Below are 15,442 nucleotides of genomic sequence, written 5' to 3'. Positions count from 1 at the left end.
GTAAACATGTCAATCCCAATCTCCCAATTCATCACACCACCACCACCACCACCCCTGCCATTTCCCCGCCTTGGTGTCCATACGTTTGTTCTCTACATCTGTGCCTATTTCTGCCCTGGAAACTGGTTCACCTGTACCATTTTCTAGGTTCCACATGAATGCATTAATATACGATATTTGTTTTTCTCTTTCTGACTTACTTCACTCTGTATGACAGTCTCTAGGTCCATGCACGTCTCTACAAATGACCCAGTTTCATTCCTTTCTATGGCTGAGTAATATTCCATTCTATATATGTACCACATTTCCTTTATCCATTCGTCTGTTGATGGGCATTTAGGTTGCTTCCATGACCTGGCTATTGTCAATGGTGCTGCAATGAACATTGGGGTGAATGTGTCTTTTTGAATTATGGTTTTCTCAGGGTATATGCCCAATAGTGGGATTGCTGGGTCATATGGTAATTCTATTTTTAGTTTTTTAAGGAACCTCCAGCTGTTCTGCATAATGGCTGTATCAATTTACATTCCCACCGACAGTGCAAGAGGTTTCTCTTTCTCCACACCCTCTCCAGAACTTGTTGTTTGTAGATTTTCTGATGATGCCCATTCTAATTGGTGTGAGGTGATACCTCACTGTAGTTTTGATTTGCATTTCTCTAATAATTAGTGATGTTGAGCAGCTTTTCATGTGCTTCTTGGCCACCTGTATGTCTTCTTTGGAGAAATGTCTATTTAGGTCTTCTGCCCATTCTTGGATTGGGTTGTTTGTTTTTTTAATATTGAGCTGCATGAGCTGTTTATATATTTTGGAGATTAATCCTTTTTCCATTGACTTGTTAGCAAATATTTTCTCCCATTCTGAGGGTTGTCTTTTCGTCTTGTTTATGGTTTCCTTTGCTGTTCAAAAGCTTTGAAGTTTCATTAGGTCCCAATTGTTTATTTTTGTTTTTATTTCCATTACTCTAGGAGGTGGATCAAAAAAGATCTTGCTGTGATTTATGTCAAAGAGTGTTCTTCCTATGTTTTCCTCTAAGAGTTTTATAATGTCCGGTCTTACATTTAGGTCTCGAATCCACTTTGAGTTTATTTTTGTGTATGGTATTGAGTGTTCTAATTTCATTCTTTTACAAGTAGCTGTCCAGTTTTCCCAGCTCCACTTATTGAAGAGACTGCCTTTTCTCCATTGTATATCCTTGCCTCCTTTGTCATAGATTAGTTGACCGTAGGTGCGTGGGTTTATCTCTGGGCTTTCTATCCTGTTCCATTGATCTATATTTCTGTTTTTGTGCCAGCACCATATTGTCTTGATTACTGTAGCTTTGTAGTATAGTCTGAAGTCAGGGAGTCTGATTCCTCCAGCTCCGTTTTTTTCCCTCAAGACTGCTTTTGCTATTCGGGGTCCTTTGTGTCTCCATACAAATTTTAAGATTTTTTTGTTCTAGTTCTGTAAAAAATGCCATTGGTAATTTGATAGGGATTGCATTGAATCTGTAGATTGCTTTGGGTAGTATAGTCATTTTCACAATGTTGGTTCTTCCAATCCAAAATATGGTATATCTCTCCATCTGTTGGTATCATTTTTAATTTCTTTCATCGGTGTCTTACAGTTTTCTGCATACAGGTCTTTTGTCTCCCTATGTAGGTTTATTCCTAGGTATTTCATTCTTTTTATTGCAATAGTAAATGGGAGTGTTTCCTTAATTTCTCTTACAGAATTTTCATCATTAGTGTATAGGAATGCAAGAGATTTCTGTGCATTAATTTTGTATCCTGCTACTTTACCAAATTCATTGATTAGCTCTAGTAGTTTTCTGGTGGCATCTTTAGGATTCTCTATGTATAGTATCTTATTATCTGCAAACAGTAACAGTTTTAGCTCTTCTTTTCCCGTTTGTATTCCTTTCATTTCTTTTTCTTCTCTGATGGCTGGGGCTAGGACTTCCAAAACTGTGTTGAATAATAGTGGTGAGAGTGGACATCCTTGTCTTGTTCCTGATCTTAGAGGAAATGCTTTCAGTTTTTCACCATTGATAATGATGTTTGCTGTGGGTTTGTCATTTATGGCCTTTATTATGCTGAAGTAGGTTCCCTCTATGCCCACTTCCTGGAGAGTTTTTATCATAAATCGGTGTTGAATTTTGTCAAAAGCTTTTTCTGCATCTATTGAGATGATCATATGGTTTTTCTTCTTCAATTTGTTAATATGGTGTATCACATTGATTGATTTGCATGTATTGAGGAACCCTTGCATCTCTGGGATAAATCCCACTTGATCATGGTGTATGATCCTCTTCATGTTTTGTTGGATTATGTTTGCTAGTATTTTGTTGAGGATTTTTGCATCTATATTCATTAATGATATTGGTCTGTAATTTTCTTTTTTTGTAGTATCTTTGTCTGGTTTTGGTAGCAGGGTGATGGTGGCCTCGTAGAATGAGTTTGGGAGTGTTCCTTCCTATGCAATTTTTTGGAAGAGTTTGAGAAGGATGGGTGTTAGCTCTTCTCTAAATGTTTGATAGAACTCACCTGTGAAGCCATCTGGTGCTGGACTTTTGTTTGTTGGAAGATTTTTAATCACAGTTTCAATTTCAGTGCTTGTGATTGGTCTGTTCATATTTTCTATTTCTTCCTGGTTCAGTCTTGGAAGTTTATACCTTTCTAAGAATTTGTCCATTTCTTCCAGGTTGTCCATTTTATGGGCATAGAGTTGCTTGTAATAGTCTCTTAGGATGCTTTGTATTTTTGTGGTGTCTGTTCTAACTTCTTTTTCATTTCTAATTTTATTGATTTGAGTCCTCTCCCTCTTTTTCTTGATGAGTCTGGCTAATGGTTTATCAATTTTGTTGATCTTCTCAAAGAATCAGCTTCTAGTTATTGATCTTTGCTATTGTTTTCTTTGTTTCTATTTCATTTCTTTCCTCTCTGATGTTTATGATTTCTTTCCTTCTACCAACTTTGGGTTTTTTTGGTTCTTCTTTATCTATTTCCTTTAGGTGTAAAGTTAGATTGTTTATTTGAGATTTTTCTTGTTTCTTGAGGTAGGCTTGTATATCTATATACTTCCCTCTTCAAACTGCTTTTGCTGCATCCCATAGGTTTTGGATCATCGTGTTTTCATTGTCATTTGTCTCTAGGTGATTTTTGATTTCCTCTTTGATTTCTTCAGTGATCTCTTGGTTATTTAGTAATGTATTGTTTAGCTTCCATGTGTTTGTGTTTTTTTCATTTTTTTCCCTGTAATTGATTTCTAATCTCATAGCATTGTGGTCAGAAAAGATGCTTGATATGATTTCAATTTTCTTAAATTTAACTGAGTCTTTATTAGTGACCCAAGATGTGATCTATCCTGGAGAATGTTCTGTGTGCACTTGAGAAGAAAGTGTAATCTGCTGGTTTTGGATTGAATGTACTATAAATATCAATTAAATCTATCTGGTCTGTTGGGTCATTTAGAGCTTGTGTTTCCTTATTAATTTTCTGTTTGGATGATCTGTCCATTGGTGTAAGTGAGGTGTTAAGGTCCCCCACTATTATTGTGTTACTGTCGATTTCCTCTTTTATCGCTGTTAGCAGTTGCCTTATGTATTGAGGTGCTCTTATGTTGGGTGCATATATATTTATGATTGTTATATCTTCTTCCTGGATTGATTCCTTGATCATATGTAGTGTCCTCCCTTGTCTCTTGTAACATACTTTATTTTAAAGTCCATTTTATCTGATATGAGTATTGCTACTCCAGCTTTCTGCATGGAATATCTTTTTCCATCCCCTCACTTTCAGTCTGTATGTGTCCCTAGGTATGAAGTGGGTCTCTTGTAGACAGCATATATATGGGTCTTGTTTTTGTATCCATTCAGCGAGCCAGTGTCTTTTGGTTGGAGCATTTAATCCATTCATGTTTAAGGTAATTACATATGTATGTTCCTATTACCATTTTCTTAATTGTTATGGGTTTGTTTTTGTAGGTCCTTTTCTTCTCTTGTGTTTCCCACTTAGAGAAGTTTCTTTAGCATTTGTTGTAGAGCTGGTTTAGTGGTGCTGAATTCTCTTAGCTTTTGCTTGTCTGTAAAGCTTTTGATTTCTCCATCGAATCTGAATGAGATCCTTGCTGGGTAGAGTAATCTTGGTTGTAGGTTCTTCCCTTTCATCACTTCAAGTATATCATGCCACTCCCTTCTGGCTTGTAGAGTTTTCTGCTGAGAAATCAGCTGTTAACCTTATGGGAGTTCCCTTGTATGTTGTTGTTTTTCCCTTGCTGCTTTCAATAATTTTTCTTTGTCTTTAATTTTTGCCAGTTTGATTACTATGTGTCTCGCATGTTTATCCTTGGGTTTATCCTGTATGGGACTCTCTGCACTTCCTTGACTTGGGTGGCTATTTTCTTTCCCATGTTAGGGATGTTTATGACTATAATCTCTTCAAATATTTTCTCAGGTCCTTTCTCTCTCTCTTCTCCTTCTGGGACCCCTATAATATGAATGTTGTTGCATTTAATATTGTCCCAGAGGTCTCTTAGGCTGTCTTCATTTCTTTTTTTTTCTTTTTTTTTTTTTTTGCATGGGCCTCTCACCGTCGCGGCCTCTCCCACTGCAGAGCACAGGCTCCAGATGTGCAGGCTCAGCAGCCATGGCCCACGGGCCCAGCCACTCCACGACATGTGGGATCTTCCCGGACTGGGGCATGAACCCCCATCCCCTACATTGGCAGGCGGATTCCCAACCACTGTGCCACTAGGGAAGCCCTGGCTTCATTTATTTTCATTCTTTATTCTGTTCTGCGGCAGTGAATTCCACCATTCTGTCTTCCAGGTCACTTATCCATTCTTCTGCCTCAGTTATTCTGCTACTGATTCCTTCTAGTGTAGTTTTCATTTCAGTTATTGTATTGTTCATCTCTGTTTGTTTGTTCTTTAATTTTTCTAGGTATTTGTTAATTCTTCTAGGTCTTTGTTAAACATTTCTTGCATTTTCTCAATCTTTGCCTCCATTCTTTTTCCAAGGTCCTGGATCATCTTCACTATTATTATTCTGAATTCTTTTTCTGGAAGGTTGCTATCTCTACTTTATTTAATTGTTTTTCTGGGGTTTTATCTTGTTCCTTCATCTGGTACATAGCCCTCTGCCTTTTCATCTTTTGTATCTTTCTGTGCATGTGGTTTTTGTTCCACAGGCTGCAGGACTGTAGTTCTTCTTGCTTCTGCTGTCTGCCCTCTGGTGGATGGGACTATCTAAGAGGCTTGTGCAAGTTTCCTGATGGGAGGGACTGGTAGTGGGTAGAGCTGGCTGTTGCTCTGGTGGGCAGAGCTCAGTAAAACTTTAATCTGCTTGTCTGCTGATAGGTGGGGCTAGGTTCCCTCCCTGTTGGTTGTTTGGCCTGAGGTGACCCAACACTGTAGCCTACGTGGCTCTTTGGTGGGGCTAATAGTGGACTCTGGGAGGACTCATGCCAAGGAGTACTTCCCAGAACTTCTGCTGCCAGTGTCCTTGTCCGCACAGTGAGGCACAGCCACCCACCACCTCTGTAGGAGACCCTCAAACACTAGCAGATAGGTCTGGTTCAGTCTCCTATGGGGTCACTGCTCCTTCCCCTGAGTCCCGATGTGCACACTACTTTGTGTGTGCCCTCCAAGAGTGGAGTCTCTGTTTCCCCCAGTCCTGTCGGAGTCCTGCAATCAAATCCCGCTAGCCTTCAAAGTCTGATTCTCTAGAAATTCCTCCCCCCATTGCTGGACGCCCATGTTTGGAAGCCTGACGTGGGGCTCAGAACCTTCACTCCAGTGGATGGAGTTCTGTGGTATTACTGTTCTCCAGATTGTGAGTCCCCCACCCAGCATTTATGGGATTTGATTTTATTGTGATTGCGCCCCTCCTACAGTCTCATTGTGGCTTCTCCTTTGTCTTTGGATGTGAGGTTTCTTTTTTGGTGAGTTCCAGTGTTTTCCTGTTGATGATTGTTCAGCAGTTTGTTCTTATTCCAGTGTTCTCGAAAGAGGGAGTGAGAGCATATCCTTCTACTACACCATCTTAAACCAATCTCCTATTCAACAAGTTAACCATTAAGATATAGTCCAATCATTCTGCAAATAAAAACCTGTTAAACAAAGTTAAATGCAAATGAATCAATGTCCATACCGAAATTCATCATTGACTCTTTCTTCCCGAAGTCCAATCCACCAGTTTACACCATACTTTGACAGCTATTTAAAAAAGAGAGAGAGAATGTCAGCATTTATCCTACTTTTTTTCCCTTTTCACTATTAAGATTAATGGGGTCACTGTTAATAGCTTTCTATTCTTCAGTATTTTACCCAGTTATCTAAAGAAGAGTACACTGAGGCCTAGCATCTTTAGAAGACCTGAAACTTCATTATTCTAAACTACTCCCTCCTCATTATGTAAGAAAATTGGAATCAAATATTAAAAGCTATTTTGGTTTCATACAACATGCCATAACTTTGTTACAATGTTTCCTATATATATTTAAAAGTAAATTCTCTAACTCTCATAATAGGAATTTAAAAAGTAATATTGTAAAGTAAAATAGAATGTGGATTCCTTTTTTGACTAAAAATTTAGTGGTTTATGTGCTCAGTGATTTATAGAAGTTTACTATACATGCCACCTACTTGAAAAACAATTCGAGGCACAAAGACCTCAATAGTAAAAATAATTTGTATTTTAGGCACTAGTCTGATTGGTAAGTTTTTAAACTAAGTATTAGCACCCTCCCCATTCAAATGGAAACTGCATTATAGGACAGAATAATACTACAGTATTTCCAGTGTTTGACAACTAGAAAATTATCCTTTATATATTTTATGAATTTACACCATTATTTATTACATAGATCCCAGTACAATAAAGAATAAACTTGAAACACCATAGGCATGCACATGCATATGCACATTAGAGCAGATGTAATACTGGACTTATGACCCAGGAAATTGAAATTCCCTCTTTAACTATAAAAGAAGAACAGGCATTAGGGATTTCTCTAAGGTCTTTAAATCAATATTCTTTATTGTGTGTGTGCTGTGTGTGAAATGTAACTTGATTTTTTATGCTAAAATCCTATTAATTTGAAGGCATTGTACATTTAAATTTACACTTTCATTTCTTCTGTAAAGACTTGGGAATGCATTTTAAGATATATAAATATTTTTCCATGTGAATTTCAGGTCATCATACAACAGAACCTAATAGCTCTCTAACATTCTAATTTATACACAGGTATTTTTACTCCTTAATCAGTGTGGCTGTCTGCCATATCAGCAATTTGAAAATAATGCAAGATGGAGCAACTATAATTTTGGATCCCTGAGTTGTTGTTTCATGAACGTGTTCTTACATGCTGAATTTAGACTCCTATTGTCAGATTTTGGAATGGGTCCATGGAGACTGGCTTTGAAATCAGTGGAAGAACCACAACAATTTCATTCAATCTAAAGAGGTCTTATGTGCAACAAGAGTGGAAATCATGGCCCGATTGTTCACTGCCCCAATTAAGGACCTCTAAAGAGGAAGTATAACTACCGCATCTTAAGTGGCATATTTATTACTACCTCGATTATAGCACGGTAATCCTCCACAGGGCACATCACAACCTGTTGTGATATGGAACAGAAATTCATAGGACAAGATAGAGACACCCAAAGTGAAAAATCCAATGTGAAAAATAGATGTTGTGAATTTCAGTTTAGGTATGAAACCGCAACAATAGAAGACATTAGTATTCTTTTGTATAAAAAATGTGATACAACCGTGTACCTCATAGTATCAATTATGTTTTGTTACAGAAAAGCAGTCATTATAGATAGCATCATATGGAAGAACACACCAAAAAGAAATAACCCACAGCAATAGCCAATATATTAATCTACTAAGCAGTATAAGGAAGAACAACCTGTCATCTCTTAAAATGTTTCCATAAAAATAGCAAAACCAAGTTATTTTAAGGATTTAAAACACCAGATTTTTGAGGATGACTAATAGATTTGATATACTTTTGTTAGAAATATTTTGAAATAAAATTTTAAAAGTAAGAGTAAATTGCAATTTTGAAATGCAAATATTGTACAACACAGCATAAAAATGCTAGTTCATGTCAAACAACGCCTAAAGTGCTCATTTTTTTTACTTTTTTGGCATTAATCTGACCAACAAGATGGCTCAAAAAACTAGTACTCAAAAATTGCCTCGCATCATGCCTTGTGGTCTTCTGTTAGTCAAAGAGGAAATTCTGACTCATCACTTTTCCAAGCTGGAAATATTCTGTTAAAAAAATTCTGCTTCAGATTTAAAAAAATGCATCCAGCTTTCTTTTTCAATAATTAGTTCTTCTACTCCCCAACTGAATGTTGTCTTTGTCTTTCACATTTCTGAGTTACTACTCTTCTTAGAGGAGCTATACAATACATATGTAACTTTAAAACTATTTAATTATTTAATTCTTATTCTTCCTGTAACTATAGGATGAGCATGCCACAAGAATGAGTGGTATGACCTCTACATGTTTAGTTCCTCATCCAGAACTTCTGGACTGACTCATTCCAGCCAGACGTTCTTAGACATGGGATTTCTTAGTTAAGAAATGTAAATGGTCACCATAAATACCACCGCTACCACCAACAAACATTGCCTAACTGCTATAAACTAAGCAGGAGGAAGAACTGCTTTCGAAATGTACAGCATTCTTTTTTCTAAATCGATACCCTTCCCATTTGGCTTTCTTGCTCCGTTCTTGGTCTGCACATTCCCTATGATGATTTTCTTCTGTGGCACAGTGCAGTGTTAGATCAGTCAGCCACTCACCCATAATACTGACAGGGCATTCTTTATTAATATGGTCATAGGTTTGGTAATGATGTTGCCATATAAGACACTACAAGGTTTGTCTGGTTTGAGATCACTAGATCTAGTCCTCAACTAGATCATGGCAATGGCTATGCCTTTTCAAATGTCTAAGCCTGTGGGGTTTTACTCTTCCCTTCAATGGGAGGTATTAACTCTGCCATTTCCACTGACTTCCCAACAACCAAAGACTGGGAGAGTGAATTAAGGGAAAGGTTAAGAGAGAAGACCTGCAGAGGTTCCTAAAAGAGCTAAGCTCTGCTGGAACGATCAAAGAAGCCCTTTACTGTGCATATCTGAGACATAGCTGACAGCCATCTTTTGGGGAGGGATTTTATTTTATTTTATTTATTAATTTTAAAAAGTTGAGGTATAGTTGTTTTACAATATTATATTAGTTTCAGCTATACAACATAGTGATTCAAAACTTTTATAGATTATACCCCATTTAAAGTTATTATAAAATAATGGCTATATTTGCCTATGCTGTACAGTATATCCTTGTAGCTTATTTATTTTATACATAGTAGGTTATATCTCTTAATCCTCTACCCCTATCTTGTCCTCCTTTTCTCTCCCCACTGATAACCACTAGTTTGTTTTCTGTATCAGTGAGTTTGTTTCTGTTCCGTTATATTAATCATTTGTTTTGTTTTTTAGCTTCCACGTATAAGTGATAACGTACAGTATTTATCTTTCTCTGTCTGACATTTCACGAAGCATGATACCCTCTAGGTCCATATACGTGTTGCAAATGGCAAAATTTCATTCTTTTTTATGACTAATATTCCATTGTATATATGTGCCACATCTTCTTTATCCATTCCTCTGTTGATGGGCATTTAGGTTGCTTCCATGTCCTGGCTACTGTAAATAGTGCTGCTATGAACATTGGGGTGCATGTATCTTTTCGAATTAGTGTTTTCATTTTTCTTTCAGATATATACCCAGGAGTGGAATTGCTGGATTTAGTTCTTTGAGGAACCTCCATACTATTTTCTGTAGAGGTTGCACCAACTTACATTCCCACCAACAATGAACAAGGGTTTCCTTTTTTTGGATGGATTTTAGAACTAGCATTTTAATGTAATGAATATGCTGTTCTGCTGCCTGCAGCCATTTTTTAAAATGACCTTGTGAGTCAGATGACCTGAGATCACTTCCAAATTCCACTACTTAGCTGCTGTGTAACAAAGTTCCTTCACCTCTTTGGAGTCTTAGCTTCTTCATCTGTAAATTATGCTGATGATAGAACTTCCCACAGAGAGTTCTTAGAAAGATTAAATGCCATTAAATGTTAGTACTTAGCCATGCTTGACACTGTTACAGTAAGTATTGGCCAAATATCAGCTCCTTTTGGGACGTGCACTTTGCATGTCCATGGATTCGTTTTTAGCCATTCACATGATCTCTTGTTATTGCCGCCAGGCTTGAGGAGTCTGCTGTCTAGCTAAAGAAACAAATGTATTTTCCGAGGTCATGATATGTAATTTGTTGATACTTAATATTACAGTTTTGGCTTGAGTGTTCCATTTGTAGGAGATGAAGAGAAGTAAAACAATGCATGAACCAATAATACTGGGGAACATCCAGTTCTCATGGTTGGTCTGCCACTGAGTCTCTGTAAGGCCGTGCAGTTGTCACCTAACTCCTCTGGTTCTTGACTTTTCCATCGAAATGCAGTAGTAGTCCCAACCTGCATGCACTTCACAGGCTGTATGTGTATCAAACAGAATTATAGAAACAGGAAAGCCCAATGAGGTGTGAGGGGAGACATTTCTCTTACAAGTCAAGGATGCTTTAATCCAGAGCTTCATTTTAACAGTCAACTTACAAGCATAGGAAAAGATGATAGAGCAACCAAGGCTTCCTGCAGAGCATGAACTAATGTTAAATTATGGGAAAAGAAAAAAGGCTCTTTCTTATCTTCAACAATTTCCTAGGGAAAATTGGGAATGAGGTTTTTCCTCCCTGGTGCCCCCTTGGTAATTTGTACATACTGCTCCCTTTTCCCTTATTACATCATGTTATTTCCAGCTTTTTAAAGACACTGACTGTATTTTATTTTTGTGTCCTTGACAAATACCACAATGTCTGAGACATACCTAATGCTCAATAAATGCTTGCTGAAGAAATACACTGAAAACCAACACTATTCCTTGGCAGTCTATTCATTGTTGAATGGATTTTGCATGCTGCTTTCTAACAAGCCTAGCTTCTCAAAGGATTTCTCTATCTGAAGTTGAAATGGAGAACCACTCCTTACCATTTTCTGCATAGAGTCTAAAAAAATATTGTACTCTTATAAGTCAAATTTGAAACATTAAAACAGCCATGCACCTCCCAGTACTCTTTGTCACTCATTTGTGCTTTATTTTCCTCCATGGCATTTATCCATTTATCTTTTTCTAAAATATTATGCAATTCTATTTATTTATATTGATTACAGTCTTCCTTCCCAGACTAGACTAAAAACTCCAGGTGGGCAGGAATTTTGGTCTGTTTTAATCACTGATAGAGCCTCAGCCCCTAGAAGAGTAGACTCAATAAATATGCATTGAATGATGGAATGAACCTCACAAAAGCAATAAAACGCTATTTACTCATCCTTTGTTGTTGTTAAAAAAGCATGAGGAGAAGTGAAATGACTGACCAGCATCGTAAACCTGTGTTTCCATTATTTGCTCTAAATCTCTGTGACAGGAAGAAAAACAGTTCTTAAAAATCTAAGACTTTTAATGAAACAGATAAATGTCTGAAGTAATATAAAAACAAAATCCCTCAAGGACAGAAGAAGGAGTTAAGCTCTGAGTTTCTCATATTTAATCATATTTAAGTACCGCTCTTATTTTGCCGTGGATGAATTCTTGTTCACGTGCAGAATGAATAGTGAGAATATCACTGCGCAGCCAGCCACAGACAAACTCAAAGGAGGACCATTCCGTGGCAGAGGTATGAAAAAGGTACTCTGCATCCTGATAAAAGAGCCAGGGTGCATCTGAAAGAAAAATAAGCAACACAGGTGAGGCAACAATTATTGAGCAATGTAATACAGACTTAAACAGGGTATACTATGATTGACCCCAAATGTGTAATTTGGTCACTCAGCATTAAGAAAATGTGTGTGTATACACCCACTCCCACACATAAATAAGTATACAATTTACTTATTTTCCTTGGTCTATTTCATATAAGAAACATTCACGTATATTCAAAAGTCTGGGATAGATACATATTTTTAAATCATGTGTCATGAAAATGAAGTTAAGCTATGATATGTCTTCAGTAATATTTAGTGACATTTATTAGTTTGATTATTTATTAATGATGAATTTGTTAATTTGAAAAAATTAGTTCTCAATTGACACAAGAAAAGAGAAACTCGATTGGAGCTATGTAATAACACAGTAATGCTACAAAACAGCACAGAATTAGAAAGTCAAGAACTGCCAGGATAATTCTTACCATACTGGTACCAGGGTGGAATCTTGGGTCTCACATCTGCAGAGTGAAAGCAAACCGGTTTGAGTGAACTTTACTTATAGGTGTACTATCTCTGAATTACTTCAGGTCTAAACACAATATTTTGGACTTTGCTTTTTAAAAGATCATTTAAGAACCAGGTGTTGTTTGGAAAGTGGTAAGTTCTCATACTTGAAGAGGAAGCTCAAAAGAGACCTCTGGTTAAAGAGAAAAGGATGTGAATACTTGTTGAGAGCCTACTGTGTGTCACACACTGTGCCAGGTGCTTTCACTTACTCATTTGATAAGTAATTTTGTTTGCTTGTAATGTCACAGTGACATTTCTTCCAGGTTGTACTTGCAAAATACAGTATTCCACAACATAGGCATTTATTTTCATTTCCTCCTAAGTTAGCGTACTGCACTGGTGTCACCTTTTCTCATTCCCCCATGATACATTATTTGCTAAAAGAGTACAATTTGGTTCATCATGAAGGCTGTTGGTACTGTGCTTCAGGGTGCTTAAATTTTAGACCTCTGTAACTGTTCACTTGGGAAAATGCTATAGATTATTAGAACGCAAACAAATAGTAAAGATCTTATTAATATTTTTACCTCTTGGAATTTTGCATATCCATTCACGTTTGGAACCACAGTATGAGGGTAGCAACGTTTTATTCGCCTTATAAACAGCACAGTTTCTTGCATCTTCTCCAAAATAATTATTGTCTAAAAATGAAGAGACAACCTGCAGCAGATGAAGTTCATTATTCCTTAATAACGATCCCCCGCAAAAAGTTTCAAAAGATCAAAAAGACATCCCTGTAAATAAATCACAATAGACTTCTGGAGGAAGTAGGTTATGATGCCAGTTAAAGGTGGTTCCACATTTGTGAAAAGCAAGCTAATCAAAGCTTTATCCTTTTTTTCTTGAAGATGCCTTTTTTTCTTTCTTTCTTTAAGAGGCATTCTACTCTTTTCTCCAGAAGGAACAAGTCAGATGAACTTGCACTGTTTTCTCACTGGCAAGATTAGGCTAGCCCTGGGATCCTGGGTAAACTGTTTAGAGGCTCAAGGATCTTTCAGAATCGAGTCTCACCTTTGATGTAGATTCTTTTGCATAAATACTAGGCTTTTAGTCTCTAATCACTGACTTCTAAGTCAACCCTAGCTTTAATCAGGAAACTATCCAGTGTTTTCCAGGAATGATCACGTAACGGGGTAGTGACTAGAGATTCAACCTTCTCAATGATTTGATGACTACTTGACAGAAGAGTGGATGGGCCGTGAGTAAAACTGAGGTACAAAATTTGAAAAAAAGAGAGTTTTGAAACCATTTATACTCCTCAAACATCTACACGGTCATGCAACAATTCATCTAACTTAAATATATATAAGCTCAGATTCAGAGAATGGCATGAGTTTGATATTTATTTTGTCCAGAGGGAAGCGGCAAGGGACTCAGTCCACTGCTTCATCGCTTAATCTCATTGATTCTGAACCAAATTGTCTATTCCTCTCCTATTACTGATGAGTTTTTGTTTGTTTGTTTGTTTTACTAAAACGCATTCTCAACCTCTATGTACCACATCTTATTCTCCAAGTGCCGTATTAATGTTAACCACCCAACTGTGCCATGTGGTGGCTGCCATTTATGGGGTAGGTCGACCCTGCTATGCCCCTTCCACTCTCTGGGCCTTGGTTTCTTCATCAGCAAAACAGTTGGGTGGGGCTGGGTGATCTCTAAGATCTCTTCCTGTTCTCTTGTCCTGATGCCCTTTTCAAAGAAGCAGTACTGGGGTAGAATCGTTATTTTTTTAAACTAACATACTCTTACTATTTTTATTCCCACTATAAGCATGTAGCTTTTCTGCAAACCCCTTCCTTGCTACAGATTTGAACACCATCTATGTAGCAGGTCTAGAGATAGATCCCTTTTCTCTATTGATCTTTACTATTTCAAAGTTTGGCTGCCGCTGTTTTGCCAACGAGGAGACATTATGATATTGTGGCTTTGGAGGCAGACAACCTGTGTACAAATACTGTCTCTCTTATGTATTATTTTAGGCAAACTCTTTAATCATTTTAATACCCACTGTATTGAATCACTGTAAGGATGAAATGAGATCATGCAGGAGTGCACTCAGCTCAGTGCTCAGAACATAATTAGGGCTCAATGAACAGGAGCTGCATTAAATGCTCACTGCAGGCTCTTGCTAACCCCAGTTCACAGGTGAAACTGAATCACTTGATTTTGCATGTGCCTAACTTGATTTTGCATGTGCCTTCAGATGGATCTCATTTTAATCTGGGATACTGCTACTGTTTTTTTCCCTATTATGAGGAAAATCTGAGAAATCCTCATTGCACCTGAAAAAAAAAAACCCAAAACGTAATTGTGAGTTCCCTCTTTCCTTCATAGAGGTTTTTTTTACACGTGAGGCTGAATGAAAAGCAAGTCTTTTCTTTCCCTTCCAAATAACTTGCTTTGTCTGGGAAGGAGGAGCTGTTTCTTAGGCTGGCATTTCTGTTCTTTTAGAGTGAGAGAAACTGAAAATGTTTCTTTTCACTGTGACACAGACAAGGGTCCCACACTCACACAATCAGGTGCTCTGCAGCAGAGGTGGGGGGGGCGTGCAAAGGAAGCCTGGTATTATTTTAGAGAACAGTTGCTTCTCTGCTGGAGATTCTTCACATGGGAGATGGTTTTGGGGGCTTTTTCAGAGAATTTGATTCCTTTTTGGGATGAGATCTTATAGCTGGCTTTAGAACTATCTGGCTAGCAAAGGTTTCTCAAGACCTTGCTGAAATAACTCTTTTGGTACCAAGGTCTGGTGCAGTTTTTGATTTAGGTTTGGGTCATGGGGAAGATGGTCATTCTTTCCAGGTTCTCTTGGTTGGTTTACCAAGTGGTTCCAGGGCCAGCTGCTTTGAATTCATTTTCTTTTCTCTAGCTTGGAAAGACTTACAGGAGTTCCATCAGACCACTCCCAAGAGCCAGCATTCAGTGGGTTTCTTTTGTTAAATCCAATCCAGAACTGCCTTTCTTCTGTCCTATGAAGAGAGGAAACAAAAACTTGGCTCTTCCCGTTGAATTCACAACATTATGTAAAATGTTCAAGAAATATT

General features: G+C 37.5%; 1 protein-coding gene across 1 annotated transcript in view; it reads right to left on the bottom strand.

The window, feature by feature from the left end:
• The window catches only part of PLA2R1 (phospholipase A2 receptor 1), a gene marked incomplete at its 5' end in the record, with an annotated part of 114,545 nt that overhangs the window by 24,991 nt on the left and 74,112 nt on the right, over positions 1 to 15,442 (bottom strand). Inside the window, 5 exon segments of the mRNA XM_082658812.1 lie at positions 6,134 to 6,198; positions 11,692 to 11,849; positions 12,317 to 12,352; positions 12,929 to 13,061; positions 15,283 to 15,367. Coding sequence (XP_082514938.1) covers positions 6,134 to 6,198; positions 11,692 to 11,849; positions 12,317 to 12,352; positions 12,929 to 13,061; positions 15,283 to 15,367 — 477 coding nt within the window.

Source organism: Grampus griseus, assembly GCF_964374135.1.
Source record: "Grampus griseus genome assembly, chromosome: 7".
Lineage (NCBI taxonomy): Eukaryota > Metazoa > Chordata > Mammalia > Artiodactyla > Delphinidae > Grampus > Grampus griseus.
This window is presented reverse-complemented; position numbering and strand designations above follow the sequence as displayed.